At 41.4% G+C, this 27,776-nt stretch overlaps 1 protein-coding gene across 1 annotated transcript; it reads right to left on the bottom strand.

The window, feature by feature from the left end:
• Position 1: 1 nt before the first annotated feature.
• Positions 2 to 26,527, bottom strand: LOC308303696 (ATP-dependent RNA helicase DHX8-like). The gene is made up of 24 exons (XM_080748166.1): positions 26,408 to 26,527; positions 22,017 to 22,102; positions 21,867 to 21,927; positions 21,251 to 21,342; positions 20,184 to 20,290; positions 18,088 to 18,268; positions 17,687 to 17,829; positions 17,104 to 17,248; positions 15,738 to 15,932; positions 15,525 to 15,612; positions 14,412 to 14,509; positions 14,078 to 14,225; positions 11,769 to 11,950; positions 11,133 to 11,327; positions 10,623 to 10,808; positions 10,095 to 10,305; positions 9,060 to 9,241; positions 8,330 to 8,470; positions 7,178 to 7,333; positions 6,160 to 6,297; positions 4,052 to 4,180; positions 3,069 to 3,265; positions 2,246 to 2,425; positions 2 to 812 (listed from the first exon to the last, which is right to left on the bottom strand). Exons 1-24 carry the CDS (start codon positions 26,508 to 26,510, stop codon positions 593 to 595), a joined length of 3,564 nt encoding a protein of 1,187 aa, XP_080604292.1. The 5' UTR covers positions 26,511 to 26,527; the 3' UTR covers positions 2 to 592.
• Between the last annotated feature and the right edge of the window lie 1,249 nt (positions 26,528 to 27,776).

The raw sequence follows: 27,776 nt of genomic DNA, 5'->3' as shown, positions 1-27,776 counted from the left end.
TCCATAAACATGATTGTTGTTAAAGAGATTGCTTAATAAAGACAATATTAGTACTACTCCAAGACTTCAAGCAGTACTTCATTTCCGTTGTTCTGCATCACATTCCATTCTGATAATCTGTGGTTGTAGAGAGCTTATGGAACAAGCATTCCTAGCATTGATGCACAGACAAAACAGAACACAATTGGCATCAGAGAAAAAAGCATCCGGTATTTAAAACAGGACAGACGAGAGTCTGAGCAAACAAAACAAACAATTTAAAAAAAAGAAAAGTCCCTGATTTAATAGAAAACGGACTCTGACTTTGAACAAACGAAATGTGGTCAACAATAGCCGTGTTTGCGTATTCTTTCCTCCATTTGAAGTGAAATGACAAAACTAGTGAGTAGATACGTTCAGTGCTTCATAGAACACTGACAACTGGATACAGTTTTAATTAAGGACAGTATCACTTCAATAAAAAGGAAAATAAGTTATATTTTAAGACCTCAAACATTGTTTAGATGTACAAAAGAAAAGGGTCAAAAATGTTGTCAGCTGGCAGCTCTCAGTATGAACCCCACTGAATGTCCCTGTGGTGACAGAGTTGCGATCAGCGTCGCCTGAAGGCACGGGAGATCCTCCAGGCGTTGGGTTCCTCGTAGCGATTATAGAGAGGCTCCAGTTTCTGTAGCTTCTTCTGTCGACTGAGGCGTGTCGGGTCGCCGACTCTGTAGAAGGCCGGGGCAAACTCCACCAGCCAGCGTGGGTCGATGGTGGTCACCTCACGCATGTACTCCTTAGTGGTCAGCACCAGCTCATGGTACACTAGCCTGGGGGACAGGATCGCATAGAGGGAAACGGGTGAACGTTATGATTCATTTGCATCCACAATGAAAGGGCACAGATGCATGGTACAGACAGAAAGGGAGAAAAACAACATTAAAAAGAAAATATGAAAAGAAAATATGAAAAGAAAAGAAAATCCAAGAGGGTTTTAAAAAAAAAGGTAATCTATCAAACCGAGAAGTAAAGACAACTTGGATTATAGAATATGGTGGAAAGGAGATGGGAAAAAATAACTACTTGTTATTTTTTAAGGAAGGGAAATACAATCGCTATAGACTATTTTGTGTAAAATAAAACATTTGATGACAGGTACAACTTCAGACAACCACTATCTCAACAAGGTATCATATTTCAACAGACCAATGTTCAACTAATAATCATATTACCTGTAGTTTCTTTTTTTTTTACCCCCACATAGCGTTTTACAAAAATAAATGTTTAACTAAATCCTCACATCATGGTATAAAGTAGCTAGGTACATTTACTCAAGTACTGTGCTTAAGAACACTTTTGAGGAATTTGTACTTTACCGGAGTATCTCAGAGGCAAATATTGTTCTTTTACTACTCTATAATTATTTGAAAACTTTAGTTACTAGTTACTTTGTAGATTTAGGGCACGTTCACGCCACATTTTTATCTGTAACATCTTATTTCTATATTGGGGGTCCTTAGCATGAAAAGGTTTGAGAACCACTGACATAGTAGTCTCTCAAAAACAGACTAACTGAGCTCCAGTTAAGTGAAAAGGACCTTTTCTTTTGACGATGGCTGGCCAGATTGCTGACATAGAAACATAGGTTTTTCCAAAAACCTTAGAAGGATTCAAAAGACACTTATAGAATCGGGTCAAAATTCAAATTCAATAATGTGTACCCGTTCTGAGTGGGTTGTGAACAATGTGAATACTACTCCCACCACTGATGGAAAGGGCATAGACTCACTAGCCTGATAAATCAGTCTGCACATCACCACCCCCTGTTGGTGGGTGGTGTGTAGTGTGGACTGACCCCGAGATTTAATATTTTATTTCTTCTCCGCCCGAGGAGCGGGCGAATTGAATGGGCCAATCAGGGTTGTATGCTTGGGGCACGTGGTTTGGCGTCTGGTGGATTCCCAAGGCTGGTCCGGTCCCAGCCCCCCCCCAGCCCCCTCCCTTCAGAACTCTTATGCCCACGTGAGAGTCACTAGTGGACTCTGATTGGTGTCCTCTGCCCACGTGAGAGTCGCTAGTGGACTCTGATTGGTCCGTGAAAACTGTCATGGCGGAGTCAGACTCGACTCAAATTATTTTAATAAACTATACAATAGTGCCGTTTCATTACGTTTTAATACCATTTTGCACTAATGTAAACATGCAATCATGAAACGTAGTGTGTGTGTAGAGTCTGACGCTTGCAGTCAGGCAATAGACTCACCACTCTGGCTGGCGGTTGAAGAGGGTACTAGAAGGGTGGAGGTACACCACCTGCTGGTCTATCAGGGTACGGTAGCCTTCCTGAGGGTGCTTGCGGGCTGCATTCCTGAAGTAACCGCTGCAGATGGCTTTCTGGACCCGCATGGCCGCCTTCCCACAGGATACCACATCCAGCTTATGTCTGAGAAAGGTGAAGACACATTTGTGTGCCATAGTTTAATGCAGTGTTTAATGCAGAGTTAAACAAACTAACATAAAGTTTAAGTGTATAGAGGATATCTGCACATTTATAAAGTGACAATTAAAGGACTTTTAATACCTCTAAAATGAAAAATTAAACATTGGCCAAATTGTCAAGTATTAGAGGCTGAAATTGTGAAAATAGCCGATCTACATGCTTACACCGCCTCGTGTTGCGAGACGTTGTGAGCATGTAGATCACGTACTGATCACGTCCCCAGTTAAAATATTATTTTGGCGGTCGCAGCCTGAAAAGGTTGAGGACCACTGGTTTATTGGGTGAGGAGGCCTTTTGCTAATCTGAAGGTCACAGAATAACTCCCGGTCCACCCAGTACACATGACCAATTGTCCCAGAGCACTCATCATGACCTTCTACCTTTATTGGCAGTAGAAGTGTAATTGAAAGATTACTGCTCAATATGTGACAATAAGTTTGTCCATCTATACTGTATATCTATGGTAGGAGGCTTGTGTACATTTAGTCTTTTTAATTCCCCATTAAACATTTCAATGGATATCACCGAATGTAAAAACAAAAGAACAGCAACATTTAAATAGACACGTGTCTGGTGTGGGTCATACCTGTCCATGATGCTCATCATCTGTTTACGGATGTCCATGGCTCTCTTTAAGGAGCGTGCCTGGATGAAGTTCTCAAAACACCAGGGGTTGGCGAACTTGTTGTTTTTCCAGGAGTTGTAGACGGCCAGTAGAGTAAGATGGTCTCCCTCAAGCTGGAAGAACTTTGCTTTCTTCTGGTCAGCCTGGGCCTGCTTGTCCTGTAGAAAGAACACCACAGGTTTCCATTTGTTAAACAGCACATTATTGGAGCTTAAAGCTATACTGTGTAAGTTGCTAAACTAGTGGTCAGTAGCGGTATTGCTTTTTTCGCCCGTTTTTCGCCCGGAGTCGTCGCAGACCACCGCCGCGGACCACTGGAGCGGCACCGCAAATCACCGCGACGATATGAATCCGTGGAGGGGTAGAACGTAATTTTCTGGCCAGGATTTGGGGATTAAGAGGTTAAGAATCCTTCACCATGGTAAACACTGTAGCTGAGGGAAGCTACTTCCTGAAGATACGGCAGATAGGCTGTCATTGGCCGGCAGTGTATCATGTGTGTATGATCCGCGATGTGATTGGCCAACGTATACACAACGTATACAGATGATGCAGATGACGCAATTTTGCTGCGAAATTCTCCCCCCCCTCACGGCTCATAGAAAACATATAAAGAGAAGGCTTTAGAAGCTGAAAATAACGGAGTGGGTGTTCTAAAACTTTAGCGATTTAACAGTTAGGACAATTTTAAGATTTGTTTTATAAAAAAAGTTACATGGTATAACTTTAAACATTATTGGCCTTCAGTGTTCTTTGACATGTTATTGCTAAGTAAAGGCATTTATATGCTATGCTACGGGCACAGACGGCCGCTCTCATGGCCCATCTCATTTTCCCATTTTATGATGTCACTGTGTGTTTCCTCAAGGGTTTTCCCATTGGATGACGTCAGTGCAGACACGCAGACGTAGATTTCCCTAATTTATAGATAGATTGTGAATTACCTTGGGTCTGTAGAAGATGTTCTGTACGGACAGCATAGACACGATGGTGAGCATCTCTTCACTACAACTCAGATGGACGGACATGATCAACATCTTACACAACATGGGCTCCAGAGGGAACTCAGCCATCTGAAACACACACACACACACACACACACACACACACACACACACACACACACACACACACACACACACACACACACACACACACACACACACACACACACACACACACACACACACACACACACACACACACACACACACACACACACACACACACACACACTATGAAGTGTATGCACAGGGAATGATTGTGAAAGAACTATGGTAATTAAGTAAGACATTTTCTCCAAAAGCAGAACATCAGCAAAATAGGAAAGTCTTGAACATAGTCGTACCCCTGAGGAAGATTTGTGCCACTTCCTTCAGGTTATAGAACAAAAATGTCCATTCATGTCACATGCTGAAACAACTAACTCTCAACCTGATGTCCTTAATTTAACTCATACAGTGCCATCCGGCCACAAGGGGTGCTAGAGTGCCAGAAATTTCTCCATAGACCTTCTTTATAGCTTTCGTCGACCCTCTCCCAACTGGCTTGTGTTTTCACTCCAGTCAATGCTATGGTTGTCGAGAGGAGGAAGCTAGCTGACACGTAGCCAAAATGCTAACCCATTTAGAAGCCCGATCTAAAGCTATTTCAGCCGCAAAAAACTTTCTCTTTGGGTCTGGGGACACAATCCGGAGAAAATCCTGTCTAAAGATGTGATTTATTATTGGAGTGGGCGGCACGATGCGGCCGTTAGCGCGAATACGGCCCGTGGATGGCCGAGTCTAAGTCCCGGCCAAGGATGGACGTCTAGACCGGGGCTTCGTTGAGGCCTCCGATAAAATAATTCATTTTATTAAATATCCCGGACATGTTCGGGATAGGCACCCTGGAATACGTCGCGCCGCCTACAATGAACATTCGGTGAACATTGGGGGGGGGGTCTAAACTTTATTTTAAACCATTTTCAATGGAATAAATCGTCGGAGCATCTAGCGTCTCTCGTTGGTGAGCGCTGGGCGAGCCGGGACCACCCACGTTGCTCCAAGCAGCTCGGGGTAAGTAAAATAGCAAATAAAAAAATTTTTTGATCCCGAATATCCCGAACATGTTCGGGATAGGCACTTAAAGGGTTAATGTACAGCATATAAAGACTCAATGGATTAATTATGTAAAGTTTACATAAATCAACACCTGTGACCTTGATTGTGTTTGATGCCTTAAATCAGGAAACCAAAAGACCAATTTGGGACAATAATCTCCTTTGATTCAGAATTGCGCGCAAATGTGAGTGATGTTAAGTTAAGGGTTAAAAAACAAAAAAAAATCAACCATGTTGGTTTCTGATCAGATATTATCTCCAGGTTTTTTCTCCCCGACATTTATTCCAGAATTGTTTAGCCATACTTAGGGCAATACACGGCTTTAAGTGGCATTTCCAGGAAATGATTAACAACTTGTCTGTGTCACCCAAGTGTGCTGTGCTTCTGACAAGCCTAAGGGGTAAATAAATCTAACAAGGCCATATTTGTTGCATTTTCTGCTTCCATAACATTATTTTCCCCCAGAATAGATTACATTATTTCAGCTGTCATGAACAATATATGGGACATTTTAGGATGTCCTCTAGTCCATTTAGTTCGGTTTCTGACATCTGCTTTCAAAGTAGTGAGTCTTTTTACCATTATAGTATGTCTTCAGCATATCCAGTTATATGTGCCTGCTGTGTTTATCTTATACGCCAGTAGCTCAAGACCCAAAAGCGAAATTAGACATTTGCCCAGGTGAAAACAGCATATCTACAAGCTCACACAGCTTCGTTTCATGCCACGTTGTGAGCTTGTAGATCGTCTATTATCACTACTTCTAACATTTATTTTCAAATGCATTTATTAAAATGTATTTATCTTAGTTTTTTCTTTTATTTCTTCATGACATTACAGAAAATAATAAGTGAAATTGTTTTGAATTCAGGAAAAAGATTTCTTTGGGAATGTTTTTTGAACAAATGGGTACAGTGTTTGGGAATCACCAGTGTTCCTCTGTTCCTTACCCTTCTCCCCAGCCTTGTGAGCAGACCTTCATCGTCCAGAGCTCCCAGTGTGTAGAGCACCTCCAGGGCGGTGATCAGTGTCTCCATGGGAGGAGCGTCCATGAAGTCAAACGCTACCAGGTCATTGATACCCATGGCCTGGTGAGGAAAGGACAGCAGCTAATGACCAATGCCATATATACTGTATGGGTGCAACAGCTAATTGAACCAGTTGATTAAATAATGTAGGAAATTTTTAAATGTATCATTTAATAATAATTTATTAATAATCAATCCCTATTTTGGGAATGTAATTATAGGCAAAAAGATGCCTGTAGATTGCTCCACACTTTGTGAAATGAGGTATAAAACGGGACATGGTTAATCGATTTATTGATATACTACGAAATAGAAGGGGAAAGAAATGCTTCTCTGAAAAATGAATCGACAGACTATCCCCAAGAAAAAGTAATCGATAGTTGCAGACCTAATTAATTATGTTAGTTCATAGTTCAGCTGAGTTTGGCTCAGTGATGGACTTGAGATCAAATCCTATGCGACATGTACTGTATATACACCAATCCTATACTGCAGGGTTCCCCAATTAGTTTTCCCCAAGGGCCGAATTATGTCTAGGGTACCAAGCCGAGGGCCACAACATTGCAGTGGTGGCGTTCCCGCTACTCCAGCGACGGTTCAGATATCGTCGTTGTCGGGTGAAAATCTTGTGTGTCCAAAACCGTGCATTTTGCATTTAGCATTTAAAAAAATATTTTAACTAGTGAAAACAGCCGATCTACAAGCACACAACGCCTCGCACCGTGCTTGTAGATCTGCTGTTTTCACTACTTTTGTGCGACGGCTTTGTATGATTTGCGAAAGAACATACAAATTTGGAGATACGAGATTTCCACCCGCCAACGACAATATACTAGTGTTGTTGCTGCTCTTATACCACCATTATTACTGGGGTTGGTGTGGGCCAGACAGTAGCCCCCCGCGGGCCGCCTATTGGGGAACCCTGCTATACTGTATATACCTTCAGAGACAGCACAGTGCTGGCCAGGTTGGTCCTCTGGATCTCAGGAACATTGGATGTCAGCATCTCATCCCTGTAGGCTCTCTCTGTGTACAGTCTGTAACACTTTCCTGGGCCTGTTCTACCAGCTCTGCCTGACCGCTGTTTGGCCTGGGCCTGAAAAATACAAACATATACATTTACTCTTTTGAAATAGTCAAACAAAACATCATCCTTAAGCCTATATTGATCAAATTTAAGGTATATATTGGTACATTTCCTTGATTCTTTTTTTTTTGTAACTTAAAGGTTTTATTACATTTTCACACCAAAAAGAATAGACATTAAAATCCCATAAAACCCACATTACACACAATACCAAAATGAATAAAATGACATATTACACTTTACATCACAAACATAGCCATACAACAACAAAAAAAAGACATGTAATAATACAAACGCTATTTTCTAATTATGTTACTTTCTACGTTTGTTAATATGTTGTTGTTTTTTAATCAGTGTTAACATAGTCCCTGCAAAAAAATAACCCTGTCTATGTAGCTCCCTGCCAGGCCCGATAATCCAGAGAATTTAATAAGCTTTAATTAAAATACTTTTTTTTATCGAAAAGCAGAACGAAACCTCTCGGAACGGTTTCTTCACAGACCCATTTGATCGCTGCACTATTACCATGGCAACCGGCAACCGGAAGCAGATTTCGTCCGAGCCATGGGATTGTTCCATTCACTCACTGTTTATGCAACACAGGAGCCAGGTCTTGAACGGATGGTCCGTTTTTCAAAGTTTTTCATTTATTTTGAAGCTGTGGACAACGTAAACACGCACGATGTTAAGTTAACGCGACCACGTTAAAAGGTAAGAAAAGAAAGGCAGTGAGGGACTTTCTCTGACCTATCGGGACTTGCAGACAATGAGTTAATGAAACAGAAACAAAAGAACCAATGACACAAACACACAGTACCGGAACACAATGAACCAATAAAAAACAATTAAAAAAAGAACACAGTCACACACAAGGGACCCCCAAGCCAGGGGTAACTAACCTATTCCCCCTACAAGTGTGAGGGGCTTGTCCCTGTTCTGTACGGGGCCCCTTCTCTAGGCCTGGTTCTGATTCACAAAGTTTAGCATTCTGCTAAACCAGCCTACCTGTGATATAGGAGTCACCACCAGTTGGTCAATGCCAGTCTTGGAATTATACACTATCTGCTTGACAAAGCCAGGGTCCACCACGTAGTAGACTCCATCGATGGTCAGAGATGTCTCTGCGATGTTGGTAGCGATGATGACCTACAAGCAAGAGAACGAAGTGGAGAATGATAGAACTGGATTCTATTGAAGAGGTATTTATTTATTACATTTACCAAAAACATGTTTTGTAAACAGCATGTGGCAGACATATCAAATATGAACCACAATCTTATGGAAAGTCTTTAGATCAGTGGTTCTAAGACTTGGGGTTGGTACCCCAAGTGGGGTCCCAAATTATTTTGTGAGGTCCCCAAATGATTAGCTTAATGTAAAAAGAAATGTCTCACGCAACGGTACACAAACCAAACCTACATACGTAAGTGTATCTGCACATTTAGAATGTGACAACTTAAGGACTTTCAAGACCGTTTTAATACCAAACTGGCCAAACTGTCAAATATTAAGTAAGCAAGAGGCGAACATTGTGTGAAAATAGCAGATCTAGATCTGCTATTTTCACAATATCTATCTGTGGAACCGAGTCACATTAAAAGTAATACCTACAATTCCAAGTGCTTGTCAGGGTGGGGTTCCCCAGTTCATATATGTTTATTTTGGGGGTCACAGCCTAAACATGTTTGAGAAGCCCTGCTTTAGATGATACCGGTCCCTAACACTTTGTCCTTACCTTTCTGCTGCCTGGAGGAGCAGGGTCAAAGATCCTGGTCTGCATCTCGCTGGGCAGGGCAGAGTAGACAGGCAGGATGATGAGTTCAGGAACATCAGGTCCCAGTGACTTCATCCTTTCATACAGGATCTCACAGGCCGTGTCAATCTCCTCCTGACCCGTCAGAAACACCAGAACATCACCTGGACACCGGAGACAGAGAAGGTTTGATTACAGCCTACAGTATTAAAAAAATAAAATTAAAATTAAAACTAAAGAGTCAGCACATTTAACCGCTTAAACCGTATCCCAGCCAACAAATTCAAAGCTTTCAAACACTATCATTCTGATCAAATCAGATTTGTATTTTGGCGAGCATCTAATCCAAGTTTTAATCTGGACCAAGTTTTCAAAATGGTTAGTTCAAAACAAAAAACATAGGATTGGGATCAGTTTGATTAAAAAAATAAATAAAGAAAGAAAAAAAATAATAATCCTGGATTACCGTAATTTGATCCCAGTTGAAGGGTAGATTTAGAGTAGATTACGAGAGCAACACACTATAAAATGAATTTAAACTTACGTTTCACAATAAATATGTAAAATTGTGTAAATTGAAATTTATTTGTAGCCTTTATCGTTGATTAAACTATTCATTTATTTTTGTCACAATTTAACCCTATTATGGGCAAGAAATACATTAGCCCTTTGAGTGTTTGGGATCCTGACTGATTGGCTTTGTTCTCAGTCTGGCCACGGTCCTATTTGACTTGTATTTCCTAACGTCAGGAAGTGACTCCAATTTTAGAATGGAGCTTATAGATCTGCTATTTGTCAAATGTTTGCACACAGAATAGGGTTCATAATATGGTTAAATGCTCCTACAAACTTTTACCAAAGAGATCTGCATTGTTTGTTCTGCATGTTATTGTCGCTCCTATCTTCTTATCCAACCTCGGGCAAGGCTGTAAGCCGGCCATCGATATTCAATAACAAACGTGGAACACCAGTGTGCTTTCCACCTCTCCTGTTTCCAGGATATAGAATAGATGGTACCTGGAGGTTCAGTCAGGTGGATCTGCATGACAGTGATGAGTCCGGCGTCCAGATAATCCGTCTCGGGTTCTTTGCAGTAGAGGACCTCCACCGGGTAAGTCCTTCCAGGGATGGTGAAGATGGGAGCTTCGTAGAAGTACTGGGAGAACTTAACGGCGTCCAGCGTGGCTGAAGACACTATGAGCTTCAAGTCCTTACGTTTCTGTATAGTCTAAGAGAGAGAGAGCACAGCGTTATTTACATTTGATTCCATATGGACTACTAAGGAATTAGATCTCAGCATTACTCTCTAAGAATGTTCCCCCACTCAGTGAGGAGAATTTAGTTAGGTGTTCAATGTGTCTCTAAAAAGGACTGAAGGGACACAAATATTATCCATTTATCCATAACTGTAACGGTATAATATCTTAGTTAATCTGGGTACAACATTCTTTTGAACAGGCATTTTTTATAAGATGACCTTCTGACTGATCTGTGCAATGGTCATCTACAAGTATAAACATACGTTTATACATACGGTCAGCGTACCTTCTTGAGCAAGCCAAACAGCACGTCAGTGTGGATGGTTCTCTCGTGGGCCTCGTCCAGCATGATGAGGGAGTACTGACTCATATCAGGGTCTAAGAGACACTCTCTCTGCAGCATACCGTGGGTCATGTACTTAATTACTGTCTCCGTGCTTGTGCAGTCCTCAAAACGAATGGTGTAGCCCACCTAAAAGAAATGTAAACAGGGATGCAAGAGTTAACAGAACTGACATTTCTTATAGACCGTTAAGTCTAATGGGGCTGCAACAGTTAACCACTTTCAACCTGTTGTGCGTATTTGGCGCATTTCATGTGAAAGTCTTCAACGAAATAAACTAGTAATATTTCGCTCAATTTGCCTTCAATTCTCTGGTTGGTTACCCTCCAAAGTGGTATTGTCAGACACACACTGCTAACACAATGCTTAAACAGAGAGAGGCAAATAATAATGGCCTACTAGAAAACTAAAAGGCAGTCCTCGTCTGATGTACGGTCTGGGAGTTTCACTCACCTCCTGTCCTAGACAGCAACCGTACTCTTCAGAGACTCTCTTGGCCACAGACATGGCGGCCACACGGCGGGGCTGAGTGCAGCCTATCTTGCCCCTGGCCGTGTAGCCGGCCTCAGCCAGGTACTGGGTGATCTGGGTGGTCTTGCCGGAGCCTGTCTCTCCCACTACTATCAAGATTTGGTTATCATGGACAGCCTGCAAAGAGACAAAAATGTTGTGCGTATTGTAACCTTTATTGATATAATTGGAGGGTTTCATGTGAGTAAGCAAAGACAACGGGTAGAAATATGTTGATAGAATAAATGTCCTTGGGTGTTCCAGTACAGTGATTTTTTTCCCCCTCCTTTTTATTTCAAGTATGTGCCAGTTGGATATGCATTCGGCCACAGACTGAGAAAGATTTTTTTTATCTCAAGAGTGTACACAATGGACCAAAAGGGTTCATTATTAAGCTCCATTTATTACACTTTCAGAGTTAAGAGTTTAGAACTGGATTGGTGGACTGGGGCTACGGACCACTGACATTTGCTCATTAGAAGATTTCCCTCCCCGTCTCTCACACATATACTCTATCAGTCTTCACTGACATTCTAGTAAGGTCTTTATGCCGTTAGAACATCTCATTTTAAAAAGCACCTGTACAAGCTCTTCTTTGAGTTTGAAGATGGGAAGGCTCTCTCTCTGCTCCAGGATGGACAGCTCTGTCTTCTTGCCGTAGGACACTGTGTTACCGCCAAACGCGTATCTTTTCCACTCCGGAAGATCAACGGGCATTGCCCCGATCCCCCTCATGTTGGCTGCAATCTGCCTTCCTTCATCTGCATGGGGGAAGAGAGCAAGGTAAAATACATGTAAAGCAATCCTGCACTTGTACATCAAGCTGACTAAAGGCTTTATCAGAGTCCAAGGTGAAGAGCTATAACATAAAATGTGAAAACAAGTGGAGGCCATCATAATCACAGACTCACGGTGAAGTTCTATCACAGCTACTATGTGCCTCAGAAACAAACAGGAGATGACCTATGTGGCCTTAAACGTGTCACCATCTCTCCCTCTCACTCTATCAGTGCTTTCTCACCTAAAGCGGAATGCTGCATTGACCGTGAAGTCAGACCCAAATAAAATATTTAAATGTATGTCTGTGACCCTGTAAGAACATGTTGTGACCTGCCAACGTTGCTTGTCAGGGTGATGAACAGTGAATTAGGGGTGACAGTGTCTCAGGCAGCAGAGCCGTCTGGGAATGAGATGGTCGCCGGTTTAATACTTGGCTCCTCCAAGCTGTGTCGCCTGCTAAAATATCCCTCAGAGTAAGCCACAGTTAGGTCGAAGCAGAGAAGTGATTTCCACCTGGATATCACTACAAATTCCCTTTTATTTTTGAATTAGAGCCAATGCAACCTTCCGGCAGGATCCTTCAACCCCCACCCCCACACAAACTACTGTTTTTGTTTAACCAAGACGAACAGTCCTGATAATTAACTTCCAAACAGGCTGCCTTTTGTATTAAACTATGAGTCAGAGCCAGTGTGCCAGGGCTGGAAGGAACTGGTTCACCCCCCCTCTCTCTTTCAGATAATCTCCAATTCTGCCTCAGGCTATGGAAGACGCAGACATGCAGCACATTATGTCTCCGCAAGCCGCTCTAAAAGTCATCCTGAAGGCAGATAATCATCTCCAGCCACGGCATGGTAATCCAGGGGAGAGCTACTGTAAAGCTTGGCGGAGCACTGGCTCCACGGGATGAGTGGATGGATGGATGCTGGGAGTGATGGGAGATTGCTTTTGCCATTAATTACCTTCAGATCTACATATCGTTGTTGTCGGGTGGAAACCTTGTCCAAAACCGCTTCATCACCATATTCATCATTTTAAAAATGATTTAAAATAGTGAGAATAGCTGATCTACAAGCACAAAAGGCCTCGCATCGCGAGAGGTTGTGAGCTTCTAGATCTGCTATTTTCACAATTTTTGTGCGACAGTCTTGCATGATGAAGCAGGGCTTCCAACAGTGACGATATGATCCAGTGCGAATGCTTTCCTCCTTTTAACGACTTGTATGCAATAATAAGTGTCTGGGAACAGCTGACTCAACTCATGCTGGGAAATGTGCTGCGTGCCCGTCTATTGATGGATGCTAATCAGAAACCGTTAGGTCTAGGGTTCTAATGGTTCACTAGAGTCACGGTTCGGTATGCACCTCCGTTTCCAGGTGAGAGACTGTAAAGCTTAGAGGACATCTGGCTTCACACAATGGATGAAGGCAGGGGTGACATCTTTTTTGGGGTTATTAATTACGTATGATCCATTGTGTTTGCTTTCCTCCTTTTAATGAGTTTCTTGTCAGTAATAATGTGTCTAGGAAGTTGACTCACTCAGCTTATGCTGAACTTGGGTCAGGCAAGAGTCAAGACTATATTTATTTATTTACCAGCCCGAGATGTCACGTACAAAGAAATGTAAAGTACTATTAAACTCTTGTTAAAACTGTCTGTATGCTGGGATTATCCTCAAAGCACATTGACACTTTGGTAGAGGCTTCATTTGTGTAGTTACTTTGCCATGATGTAACTCCAAATATTGGTGAGATATCTTGTTCTGTTGATTAGAAACTGAACATCCAAAATGGTCTGAGGATCTTCAAACTGCTTTGTGTGGTCTGTTTCATGTGCAATGTAAGTCAATAAGAAGGCTATTTTTGGAATATCGATTCAAAAGTAATACATCTCACCAATATATGGAGTAATTGTGCTTTAGATTCTATAAACGTAGTTGACTGGGGTCCCCCAGAGCTCACTCCTTTTCTCCCTCTACCCAAATTTTCTTTGAAGAAAATAGCCAATTTGGATTACAAGCTCACTTAGATTGGCTATTTTCACCAAATGTTCGCCCCAGAAGACGGATGCTAGGGTACAAGTGGATAGATAATGATCCAGGGCCTTACAGTCGGGCATGGGGTCAATCCAGTTTTTGTTGAGGCCTGTGGGAATGGAGTCCATTTCAGCCTCGCGAGCTGCCTGCTTCAGCTCTCTCCTCTCCTTAGACAGGGCGCTCTGCATCATGGCCGCCTGGGACAGCGAGCCATCTGGATTCTAACACACAATGACATAATGAAAAGGAGAGGAATGTGTGCTGAAACTGAAAAGATATGTAAGGTTATTCTGTGGCACATTAGATGGTTTACTGCATATTGAGTCAATAGTCAAGTTAATATTTAGCGACATTAGTCAAAAGGTAAAGAAAATACAAAACTGTAGTTGGACTGATGATCGGCATACCTTGACTATTTTGACAGGACTCAAGTTCATGGTGAATTTGGTCTGTCCTCTCAGGAACGGTGGTTCCTCTTCAACGAGGTCAACCTCCAGGTCTTCATCTGTTGGTCAGAAGAATGATCATATCCCACTCTGTATGGTTTCTATGCTCTATTACCATGTTCAGTAGAACAGTCTAGAACAGTGGTTCTCATCCTTTTCAGGCTGCTACCCCCAAAATAATCATATTTTAACTGGGGACCCCCCCCCTGACAAGCACTAAGAGCTGAGGCATTACATTTTGTACAACACGGTTTTATTCTGAAAATAGCAGATCTACATGCTCACAACGCAGATCTGCTATTTTCACAATTTCTGCTTCTAATATTTGACAATTTGGCCAATGTTTAATTTGTCATTTTAGAGGTACTAAAAAGTCCTTAAATTGTCACTTTAGAAACATGCAAATACCGTCTATATACACTTAAACTTTATGTTGGTTTGTTTACTGTTGAGAGTAGGGCAGTCACGATTAATACATAATCGTCTATTCGTGATTATTTTTCATATGCGCGAATATTTTTCATATTCGTGATTATCGTCAATTATCCAATTTAATTAAAAAGTAGTGGGTTTTGACAATAAAACCATTCTTAAACATAGTCCTCACGTCAACACTTGCATGAATGCGCCTCGCCTCCTCCTCCTTCCTTGTTCCTTGTTCACAATGCATCGCGACGCGTTGTGAGCTTGTAGATCGGCTATTTTCAAATAGCCACTGTTTTATAATAGGGCTAAAGTTTGCACGTAAATGTACTTAAGTTACTTTACACCACTGAACTGATGTTCAAAAAGCATTGCTCTTCATCAAGGTGTACAGTATGAGTAAAGCTCATAGCCTACTATCATAGTAGCGTAAAATGAAGGAGAAACAAAAAGACGATATATTCGTCAATCGCGATTATTTTGTCCTAATCGTGACAGCGATTATTTTGTCCTAATCGTGACAGCCCTAGTTGAGAGAGAAAACAATGTTGCCCATTAAGCTAATCATTGGGGGGTCCCGACCCACAGGTTGAGAACCAAAGGTCTAGAAAATAAAATCAAAGAAGTAAAAAAAGAAAAATAAATCTGTACCTTCTTCATCATCTATGTTAGGGAGGATCCCTGTTTCTTCGTCAAACTCAGGGAACTCCTCCTTAGGCAGAACGTTGGCTGCAATCATCTGAGTGGGGGTGGCACAGTTTCACACATGTAAATGTAATGATGGATTAAAAAGAAAAGGGCTTCAAAACGGATAATATTCAAATGAAACTTGAGTATCTAGGGATTTGTGCTGAGTGGGTTTACCTGTTTGATCTCCCACTTCTCCAGGTCGGTGATCTTGGCCAGCCTCTTGCGCTCAGTGGGGTTCTCTTCCAGCTCCAGCAGGCTGGGTTCCACCGGCCGGTCAGGGTTCCTCATGGCTTCATCACTGCCCCCAAAGAGGGCCTGGTTCCTCCGCCGGTTGGGGTTAAAGTCCTCCCCCGTCTCCTGGTCCACGTCCTACAGAGTAGGCATGGGACGATATGAACATTTCATAGCATGATTATTGTGACCAAAGAAATCGCGACTTACGATATTACCGCGATAATCAAAATATGCCCAACATCCATTATCCTGGGGCAGAACATTGTCAGAGATTTGGTAGAGAGTGAAAAAAAGACTGTATCAAGTACGTATATTATAAGTACGTTTTACCAATAGAGGGTTTATATGGTACCCGGAAATGCAGCTCAGCAAATAAAAGGTGAATTGATCCCAGTGCATGACGGAGGACGATTTCACGATAAATTAAATCTCCACGATACAATTATCGTGAGTGTTTTTTATCACGATAAACGATAATAGATTTTTTTTATCCAGCAGGGGCAAGGGGGGAGATTATTACAGTACGCTTTTGCCCATGTCTGTTTGTCTGGGGCTAATCTAGCAAACCACAGGACCGAAAGTCCTTTGCATGCTGCCCGTAGGCCAAGGAAGTACCTCTTAACACATTACTGTGCCTCTACACTCTTCTCTCTAACACACACAAGCTCCGCCTCAATCAAGCAGCGGGCACTAGACAACTAACCTCGTGTCACCAGACACAACAGAGTTGCAAATTCAATATGTTAAAGGACCTACACCATGAATTTTCACTTTTTCTATTTTAAAACCTTTTTTTGGTGTCCCACTGGCACCTTCTATCCTCACAAAGTCCTATTTCTGACAAGTGTGTCTTTCTCTGGTTTTGGGAAGACAGAGATGAGAAGCTCTCAGAACAGTGCTGTTCTGAGAATTGACGCGTGTGACGTCACACACGTTTCTGTTTAAAAAAAAATAAAAATAAAAATATATATATATATTTTTTTTTTTTCAAAAAAGAATTTTTTTCAAAAAAGAATTTTTTTCTTTGGAAAAACCCCACTAGATGCGCCACTGAGCAAACAGAGGCCGTTTTTGGTATTGCAGCTGGAGAGCCTCATTATAGTAGAGCTAGAACAAACAAAGGAATGGTCAGAGTGTTTGTTGAGGGTTAAAACCTGTCTAAGACTCAATTTTGAGCATATATTTATACAAAAAATATAGTTTTAAAAGCATGGTGTAGGCCCTTTAAATGTACCAGCAACATATTCTGGCTGAATGCTTATGCATTTAATTACACTAAGGCATAATTAACACGTTGCATTCTCACCTTCATGCTGAGACTGGCTTTGGTCCCCGTGAATGACAGCACCTTGACCTTGACCTTCTGACCTTTGGTGACAACATCAGCCACGTTAGCTATTCGTCCCTCTTTGCGGAGTTCAGAGATGTGCACCAAACCTTCCCAGCGTTTTCTGTAAGATATCAGCACAATTAACTCATTATAAACTAACACTGTGGTCAAAGTCAGACAGAGAGCAGGCAAAGAAATGTATGATTTAAATGAATGTTTCAAATGTTTGAGGACAAAGGTGAGGCTGATGCTGTAGCTCAGTATTTTAGAACTTTGAAGTACAAGTGACATCAAACATGCATCGTTCAACTTAGGATAATTGTGAAAATCCACATTGTAGCAGAGACGATAGTAAATAATGAGGGGGGATTGCTATATTATAATATAAATGTTGTATTGGGGTCTGTGGCCAAATGTACGATCATGTCCTTGACATGAAAACATTTGAGAACCACTGCTGTACACAAAACAGTGCAGAATCTAGTTTTGTGTAAGCATCTACACTGTAGATACTTGGGCTTAGGAGACGTTAAGAGGCCACCCAGCAGCTCTGACTGACCTGAGTCCCTCCAGCTGGACGAAGCAGCCAAACTGCATGATGCTGCTGATCTTGCCGTTGTAGATGTCCCCCACCACCGGCTCGTCTGGAGGTGGCCGGTCCACGTGTCTGTCGTTCCAGCGCTCCTCGTGCCTGTCCCTGTCCTAGGGGTGGGCGATATGGTGATAAATATCGTTGAGACGATGCAATGTCTCCACGACATGCCTTTTCAGAGATCGTATATATTGTGATACAATGAGGGAGCCTTATAAAAATCCTGTTGAATTGTTAATACAGAGATTCATTGCAGAATTCATTTAAATCTGCATTTTGGTCTAATGCAGTGGTTGTACTTGAAAAATGAGAATGTGTATCGTGATAGCGCTTGGAAAGATATTGTGATATTGTATTTATCACCCTACCCGGTCCTCGTCTCTGCGTGGACTGGGAGTGCGGTCGCTCCAGCGGGAAGCTCTCTTCCTCCTGCGCTTGTGGCTGACGTCTCTGTCTCGCCCTGGCGACCTGGAGCGCGAGCGGGACCGGTTGCGAACGCCGCCCCCGTCTCTTTCCCAACTTCTGTCCTCCTGGCCGTCCCTGCTTGACCTGAGGGCCGGAAGATACGGCCAGAGTCATTCGATTTCCAATTCGGTCCAGTGATACAATGAATGTCTTGGTTTATGGTTTTTAAGAATGTCAAAACAAGGTCAAAACTGGTTGCCGTGACACGAGTCACACTTATCTCTGTATCTGTCAGTCCTTGTCTCTATTTGAGCGGTGCTAACCATTCCGTCCTTGTCCCTTTTATGACCATACTGTACCGTATATGGAGATCCCTGATGTCATCAATATTAAGCCCATATCTTGCAATGCCCATATATGGACATATTGTGTCAGTCTCATGTTGCCTATGATGTCATACATCTATGATGCCAGTCATCTCCATATTTGGGAAAAGTTAATTTATTAATTAAAGTCAATGGAGAAAATTAATTCACGAAAACATTTATATAAATTAATCTTAGCAAAATGCATGGAATTGATTCCAGATGAAGCCGAGCGATTTGACATATATCCTTGCCACCAAAACTGTGGGAGGAGTAGTGCCTCAAAATTAGGGATGAGGCCGAATATTCGGCACCGAAAATTTTCGGCCGAAAATGGCTAAAAATGCATTTTCGGTTTTCGGCCGTATAGTTTTTAAAACCGAATAGTATAGCACCGAATAGTGTGAAGAACAGGGGTCCAGTATAATCTCTCAAAAAGCAGCCGCAGGCAGCATCAGTAAACATTCTCTCTCTCTCCCCCCTCCCTCCCTCACTCACTCACTCACTCACTCCGTCTCGCATTCACTTCACTTCACTAGTCTGCGCAGCTGCCGGCTAACGAGTGTAGCCTACATTGCGACCTGTCGCTCGTTGTGTAAGCTTAGCTCCGTCCGTGCCAGGCAGCGTGCCTCCGTCAAGCTCGTTAAAGTGTTCATTGAGCAGGAGCAGAGCCTCCGCGATTTTGATTGACAAAGATAGCAGTTAGTTGAGTGCTGTTTGTCAATTCTTTGTTGCTACAGAGCATAGCACTATTCAGTGCTAAGGGCTAACAACAACCATGCATAAGGATGTCGTCTCTGTCACTGGTGTTAGTTGTGTGAAGCTTGTCAGAGTGTTTGTCAGCGAGCGTCTCGGTTTGGCTGCTGAGTTCATGTTCAACCTCTTCCAGAGAGAGATGGAGACACACACTGTGTGTGTGTGTGTGTGTGTGTGTGTGTGTGTGTGCGTGTGCGTGCGTGCGTGCGTGGTGTGGGGTGGGGGGGGCGGGGGCTATAGGCACATGGCTAGTAAAAAAGATGTGAGATGTAGGGTCCTGTCTGGACTCTGTAGTTAGATGGATAGATGAGGGACAGACGGTAGGAAGAGTGGGCACTAAGGAGGAGTGGGCACCTTGATATCAAGTTCTAATATTTCTATAACTGCTAAAAAAAAATATACAATCATTTGGGCATAAAGAATAAGTTCAATGATAAATGTAGGGCTGATAATGACATACGTGATATGGCATGTTCAAATCATGTAATCAAAAAGTTAATTTTGAGCCCTGATAATGGTGATTATTATTATTATTATTATAGTTTTGTATGGTTTTGACATAATCACGTTTGCCATAATAAGGTAGCTTTACAACAAATGGTACAAAAATGGTAATAAAAATACATTATGCGCATAATATATATTAATAATATTCGGCTATTCGGTATTCGGCGGAATGTTTCCACTATTCGGTATTCGGTTTCGGCCAATAATTTTGTATTCGGCACATCCCTACTCAAAATAAAGTTTATGTAGGAAGGGAAAGATGGAATAAAATACTATAGTCTAGTAACTATGTTTTTGTTAGCACTTGTATAAAACAATATGCAGTCACAATATCCAGTCAGTACAATTGTCAATCCACAAACACATTTCCATTTGATGGTATCTATCATTTGAAATGGTGGAGCTATCGTTTCAGTGTCTTTTGTGTTCACCTGTTGTCAGAGCTTGTACCACTGACGCTGGGCATGAACATCTCCAACTCTTTCATGGCGGCTGCTGCAACCATCTGATCTTCTTTATCTGGATCCCTGGAGGGAACCTAGCAGAGAGATAGAGGAAGTGGTTAAAAAATAATACTCATCACAGCATCTCTTACTAAAAAACAGGACAATCCAAAACATTTAAGCAGGAGATAAAAGATTTACTTGACAACAATAACTGTAAGGCATGACCAAAAAAAAGGGGGGGAGGGGGTAGAGAAAGGGAAAGGGTTATTTCAAACCTATGAATATCGTATGTGGCAGCGGAATTGGTAGTTGGCTAAGGCAGTACACAACTAAACCCTGTTAAAGTCAACGTATAACTGGTCCCCACTAATTCTCATTCTAAAATATAAGATGGTACCACTTCTGCCAACCCGCTCTGTAAAACCTGCCTACCAATGACATCACTGGTGGTCATTTCAAACCAGATTGAACATAAAATAAAATAAATAAACACTTATCCAGAGTCGGTGGCGGGGGCAACAGTTCCAGCAGAGAGCTCTAGTCTTTCCCCGGGCAACATTAGTCACTTCCTTCTGGGGAATCCTGAGGTGTTCCCAGAACATATATCGAAACCTGGCTGTAGCACCCCCCCCAACCCCCCAACCCCCCTATTAGGCCCTCGGTCTGCCAGGTGGGAGGAGTGCACAAGAACAATGGCTTCTATTTCAGCATTCCGACTTCCCAGAAAGACAACGGTTGAGTTTCCATCAGCTTGGAATCCCCACCGATGTCATTGGTAGGAAGGTTTCTGGACTGTCCACACACAGCCCACTTCTGAGCGAGTAGAAGGAAATGGTGCCATCTTATAATAAACAGTAGTGAGGACCAATGATATGAAGATGAGGTTGAAAGATAAGGTTAAAATATCATTTTCCCTTAAAGACTATATTTCACCAAAATAAAATATACTTAAAAAACGAAATCACCAATTGAACCAGAGCTGTAATACTATTTTCGATATGCCACCTATAATTTATTAGAACAGTCATTCCTTGTGTATCAGTGATGCTCACCTGCCACACCGGATGGTCTGGCCTGCATAGGCCAGGAAAGGCTTCTCTCATCTTGTCCTTCTCAGTCTTTGGTTTCACCGCTGGCGGAGGTGCTGTCACACACCACCAGAAAGGACATTCATTTAATCGTGATACAGAAGCATTAAAATCCTAAGTGTTAATGTTTCCATGTGTAACTCTAGAGTAATGTCTCTGGAGACAGACCGTTGGCTCACACAGTGTTCTAAACAAATGCTTTTGCCATACAGTCTATGTAACAGAAACACTGAGAAGCAGATGTCCGCTTCCCACTACTTCTTCCGTTTCGTCTTTGCAGTCATGTAAATGTGTCCCGCTGTAAATCAAATCAGTCGAGGCATATGATATCGAAACAGAAATGTAAATATTCATATTCATTTATATTTTAATGATATTTTAAATTATATTTTCATGAACGGAAATGACAAACGTGTGCCAACTCCCATTCGCAGCTTTCAGGAGGCGTACAGTATAGTTACAGACTATGTAGCATTCAACGCTTGTGGAATAGTTGCGTGACTTGAGAGACAAATACAAACCCATTTGGTTACATTTTTGGATTTCGCTGTTTGTTTGATACAATAACATGTTGCCATACCTTTACTTGTAGATGGTCGCATGGTTTGTATAAGTCTGAGCAAATTGCCAATAAGGGTATCCTGTAACAGGAAACATGGAATGAGTAAAAATCTCACAAACACACACACAGTTACAATGGCATGTGACACAGCAAATGTTGCACACTTACTGTAAAGTCTGCTCCATTTTTCAACAGAACGGCTTTGAATGCGTCGAATGTCTCGTGTTTTTCTGCAAGGTTGATGACGTATTCAGCTGCAAAGGAAGCCAAGTTGAATTACATGTGGTTGATAACACAAGTCACAATGTAGATTGTTTAACGCTATTCTTATTTCTAATCACGATTTTTGGTTCATGATTGGTAATCCTCTGAAAAATATTAAATGTCTTCTCTTGGTGTATATTTGGAACTCTCATTTATTCATAGATCGATTACCTTTGGAATCAATGGTCTGTATGGATCTAGATATTGCTTTACACAGAGTGTTTGTAAGAGATTGGTTTGCAACCAATACTTCCAATTTTGGACTGATGTGGTCTATCAAAATGCCTCAAAACAAGATGGTGTGTGTTCCACTTAACACAGCATATAATAGTCTGTACTGAGTCTAGAGATTGTCCTTGGATGTCCTTTTCTCACCCAACACTGTACAATGTAGGACACTTACAAAGGCCATATCTAATCATTAAGAAGACAAAAGTACTGGCTTCAACATATCTAAGCCGTATTCATTTAACAAAAGTGCCCTTTACTACTCATCATCTTCATCTTCTAATAATCTTCAGCTCCGTTTTTCTGTCCCTCTGGTCAGAAGCAATTGGTAAACAAGCCTTTATGTTTAATGTTCGGTAACGGTTTTCCATTCCGACACACCAGGTTAACATTCACCAGCGTCGCCAGGTTCGCATTTCAAAAGGGTTAGTTTTACTGAGGTTAAGGTTAGGTTTAGATGGTCGGAATGGCAATATGTCAGAGTGCTGACATCCTTGAGAATTCATGTCATCAACATGGATCTGTCCCATGAGTGGACCCCCTGATGGGCTACCATAGCCGCAAATTGCAACACTAGATTTTTTTTTAATCAGATTAATCTAGGGTTGCAATACCTCCCATAGGCAGCCAATGCATCAAAACGTTTTTTTTTGTTTGTTTTTTTTGCTATCTGAGTGTATTAAACAACGTCAAACTCACCAATATTGGGGATGTATGGAAAGCTTGAATTATCCTTTTTCTATCTGCAAAGTGTTTGTTTTATAAAAACCCAGCATAGACATGTTATGATGAGCTACTTTCTATCAAGAAATTCAGTTCAGGTGATTATTTTTTCTAAGTGCTGGAGTTTGGAAGCGCTCGTGGGAAGTCACTCAGTGGTCCTGCATACCAACTGGTTCTAAATGCCACATAGCCTGCAGGAGGCAGCCGGACATTGCGTTATAGAAGACGAGCGCTTCCGAAGTTCAACACTTAAGGAAAAAAAAACATGTCTGCTCGGATTTATTGACAGATATAATTCATAACATGTCTACGCTGGGTTTTTATGAAACAAACACTTTGCAGATAGAAAGAGGATCAGAGATGGGAAGTAACGAAGTACAAATACTTCGTTACTGTAACGAAGTACATTTTTCAGTACTTTGTACTTTACTGAGTATTTATTTTTCAGAGTACTTTTTACTTTTATCCGTTACATTTTAACACAAGTATCTGTACTTTTACTCCGCTACATTTTCAAAACAGGCTCGCTACTTTGGTTTTAATGATACATTAATGTTGCACCGCTGTGCGGCAGATGAAACGAAACAATAAAATACTCAAGTAGAAATACGTCGTAAGCGTCGCTTCCTCAGGGAACGCCTGCATGTTATGCTATGTTCAGACGTAAGACGGTGGTGCGCATTGAAAATAGCAGATCTACAAGCTCACAGCGCGGCTAACCGCAACGCATTGTGAATTTGTAAGTCTGCTGCGGTCTGCTGACACCATTTCCGCATGTGACGTCTCACAGCCAATCAATGACTACTATTTTACGTGTCCCTCTCTGTGATTGGATGATACCGCACCCGGCTGTTGTTGTTTTTACACACAACGTGGAGTTGGATGAAAACAGTGATAATTTATTAAGTTTCTGTTGGGAAATAAAAGCTAATAATCTGATTTAGGAACGCTGTATCTGCCTTTGATTACAATGGCAGCACTGATAAGTTTAACACCAACAAACAGGCTAGGTTCAGTGGCGATTTATGGAATATTTACAACAAATCCATCTGAAAGGAAAACTCCACACAGGGCAGACGGAGATGTGTATGAATGCTTACACACGCTGTTTCTACAACGGTAAGCAAAAGGCAGTCCTTATAAAGTGGCTTGTTTAAGCCATTGGTTCTCAAAGTGGGGTCCGGGGACCTACAGGCGCCCTTGAGGGAGTTCCAACCCAGGGGGTCCCCAGCTAAATGATAGTTAGGAACCAAATGAACCCTTATTGGTCTGTAGAGTGTACACAATTGAAATGCACCCCCATGCAGCTAAATGCTAATTTGGAAACAATGGACCACAGTGTCTCTCAGAGTTAAATTAACATTGATTCTATCCAATAAATGGGGGTCCGTAGCCTAATGCATGTCAAACTGGGGGCCCTTGGAATTTAAATGGTTGAGAATCACTGCTAGAGCAGTGATGCATGGTGGTCCATGGGCTAATAAGTGTCCTTTTGGGAGTCCTTGACATGAAAAAGTGGTGTAACTTGGTGGGCGCTGGTGCTTCAGGTTTAGCCTTGGATCAAGACAGTCTTGTGCTATGGATTGTTATGAGTAAACATGATTTTATGTATTTATTTTTTGATGGGAGAACGGTGCTGGTCGTTCTCAGCAAGAGTATGTCAGTGACAGGTTGGTTGTTTGCATTGAGAGGCAGCCGACATCACAAGTGAATGCTTGAAATCAACAATACATCTATTTCTTATATATGCCTACAGTACAGTATATGTACATTATACATTTGGCCATTGCTTAGAAAGTACCAGCCATTTGGATATAAAGCTATTAAGTCGTTTTTCTTTATTTTGTTTGTAGGAATACTTTTGCCTTCTGTGTGTACTGTGCCTGTCTATGAATAGGATGGGGAAGGTGTACGCTACTGTATTTGTATTTTAACATCATATGGTGGTACTTGGAGAGACATATATTTTCTGAGTGGTACTGGTAAAAAAATAAGGTTGAGGACCTGATCTAACCTATTCTATTTTCTGAACATGCAGTAGTTTGAGTGAATTACAGTATGTGTACATGTGGACTATTGTGTTATCCAGTATGCGAATCTTTAAAATTAGATATTTTATGATAAAACTGTTAACAATAAATCGAGTAACTGAAAGTAACTAGTAGTTACTTTTTAAATTGCAGTAATCGGATTATGTTACTGACTAAAGATTTTTGGTATCGTGGGGTATAGGCCTATTTTTATATAAGTGGTACTCAGTCTAAAAAGGTAGAAAACCTTTGCTGTATTTAGATTTCACATCATAGTTAGGAAACCAATCCTGGGCCAGTTTTAAGACGTGTGTTTGGTGGGGATCTTTGTTTAATATCCTTCAAATTCTATTGGCTTTGCACAGAAACATACGGTAAAAATACTTTTACTTTTACTTTAAAAGTACTTTTCAAAGCCTTTACTTTTTACTTAATATAAAGTAATTATAAAGTAATTATTTGAATTGAGTACTTTTACTTTTACCAAAGTCGTTTTTTTCACAAGTACTTTTACTTTTACTTAAGTACAGAGTGCGAGTACTTTTCCCATCTCTGAAGAGGATACATATTGGTGAGTTTGACGTAGTTTAATACAATCAGATAGCAAAAAAAACTGTTTTGATGCATTGGCTGCCTATGATAGGTATTGCAACCCTGGCCTAGATTCATCCGATTAAAAAAAATCTAGTGTTGCAATTTGCGGCTAATTGCAACACTAGATTCAACCGATTATTTAAAAAAAAAATCTAGCAGTTGCAATTTGCGGCTAGGGCTACCATTGCCAAAGTTTGTGTATGCGACCTAATGCTCGCTTATCTCCCGATTTAGGGAGTCTTACTAGTTATGTTATACTCAGTCACAGTGTTGAACCCAATGTTTATACACTCTCGTCAACGTCAATACCTGATGGTAATTGTTGATTCACTCTCACCTAACTCTTTACCTATTATGGCCATTCGTTGTTGTGTTTTTCAAGAGTTTCATTGTAGTAGTTGTAGTTAGTCGTTTTGCTATCGTCTGATATCTACTGTATACAGGGCATGTTTCGTAATTCTGTCTCTCTTTTTGTATTCAGCTATTATGATGTGCAAATGTGTATCTATGTTGGGACCACCTCGACAAGGAGATGGTACATCTGGGGTTTGTCCTAATAAATACGTTTATTTTGAACAGCCTCAGGTAGATACATAAGAGTTGGGTACAATGGGTAGAGTAGATAGGCCTACATCGTATGGCTAACTAAACTAGCATACGTTGCATAAATAGCAGCAAGGTTAGATAAATAACGAAACGAAACAAAACGACAAAACATACCAAGATCCTTCTCGCTTATTCCCAGGTGATTTTCCAGTTCTGTACACACCTTGGACACTAAAGACAGATATTCAAGACGCTTTATTTCTTCTAAGGCAGCCATTCTTTTCTGTTTACTAGTTTCGGTCCCAACCCGGAAGTCCTTCACATTCGCTTTGTTTTGCTGCAGTACAGAAGTGCTGCTGCCCTCTACCTGTGGGCGGGGGGAGCGTACCCAAGTTCGTCATAGGCTTTGATTGAATACTTTATTTGAAGTTTGCATAGGAAAAGGTACAGTAACAGGACAGTACAGTTCACTGATACAAGGTCAACTGAAAGGATAAAGACCACAAGAAAGCTGTTAGGGGATTTGTTTGCATTGGGGTCCCTTACTCCCAGGGGTGTCATTTGGGCCTCCACCCTGGCATTTCTGAGCATTTAGGGAAAAAAAGTAAGTCTCTAGCCCATTCCTGTCAAGAGTTGTGATTTTTTAAAGAATTAAACAATTGATTGGAATGTTAAGTGATCAGCTCTCTCTCTCTTGTCTCTCACTCTGGTTGTCTGGCTATGAATGAATATACCTGTTCATACCTGCAATATCCGAACTGTACTCAAATGGTTTATTCTTAAATTTGGCACTTCTTAAACAAATATCTCTTGTACCAAATTTCTTGCTGTAACTGTGATACCAATAATGAAAGGGCAAATGTCAAACTAAGCCTAGGGGAGTATTGTTTCTAATAATACAAAATAATATAAAAACTGTATGTGTGTTTCGACTGTTGTGTGGGGAATAAACACCCGAAACTGAAATAAAAAACACCCAAAACCGGATAAAACCCGACACGCGTGGACAAACTCCATTCCTTGCAACACCCTAGATATTGGTCAAATTAGGCCAAAATCACAAAGGTGAGTAGCCTATGTCATGTATAAGAATGCCAGAAATGGTCACATTGTCTGACATTGTTGAATACATGTATAGTTTTTGTGCGCATCGGAATGTATTGCACAATTGTTGACACTTAAAAGGTATACTGGTAGTGGCCGAAGAACGGCACCACAATGTTCCCAGTTCGGTCCTGGACTCCCCCAGAGTTGTCACCTATGAAGCAGCACATCAGAAACATTACAATAAATGTAACAAAAACATGAAAATATAAAGTAAAGAAAAATGCTGCAGACAAAAAAAGGTCTCTATTTGGAAGGATGAAAAAATAAATGACCAAACAGCACTATTTTGATTGACAGGGAAGGTCCCGGATCCAATCAAATAGCTGCTGGATCCACCGGATCCAATCAAAGAGGTGGGGGAACATGTTCCACCGTCTCAGAAGTATTGTTGGAGTGGCCGTTGGGCAGATCTTTATGCCCATATATATGGTGTTTC

The sequence above is a fragment of the Nannobrachium achirus genome (assembly GCF_963921795.1).
Source record: "Nannobrachium achirus genome assembly, chromosome: 18".
In the NCBI taxonomy this organism is placed as follows: Eukaryota; Metazoa; Chordata; class Actinopteri; order Myctophiformes; family Myctophidae; genus Nannobrachium; species Nannobrachium achirus.
Note: the sequence above shows the minus strand (reverse complement) of the source record. Positions and strands in the feature narration are given on the sequence as shown.

Coding starts and splice junctions, on each gene's coding strand:
- LOC308303696 (XM_080748166.1), bottom strand. CDS start 26,510: ATGGCTGCCTTAGAAGAAATAAAGCGTCTTGAATATCTGTCTTTAGTG. Junction 4,181..6,159: donor TCACAAGGCTGGGGAGAAGG/GTAAGGAACAGA, acceptor TGTGTGTTTCAG/ATGGCTGAGTTCCCTCTGGA. Junction 3,266..4,051: donor ACATCTTCTACAGACCCAAG/GTAATTCACAAT, acceptor TTCTTTCTACAG/GACAAGCAGGCCCAGGCTGA.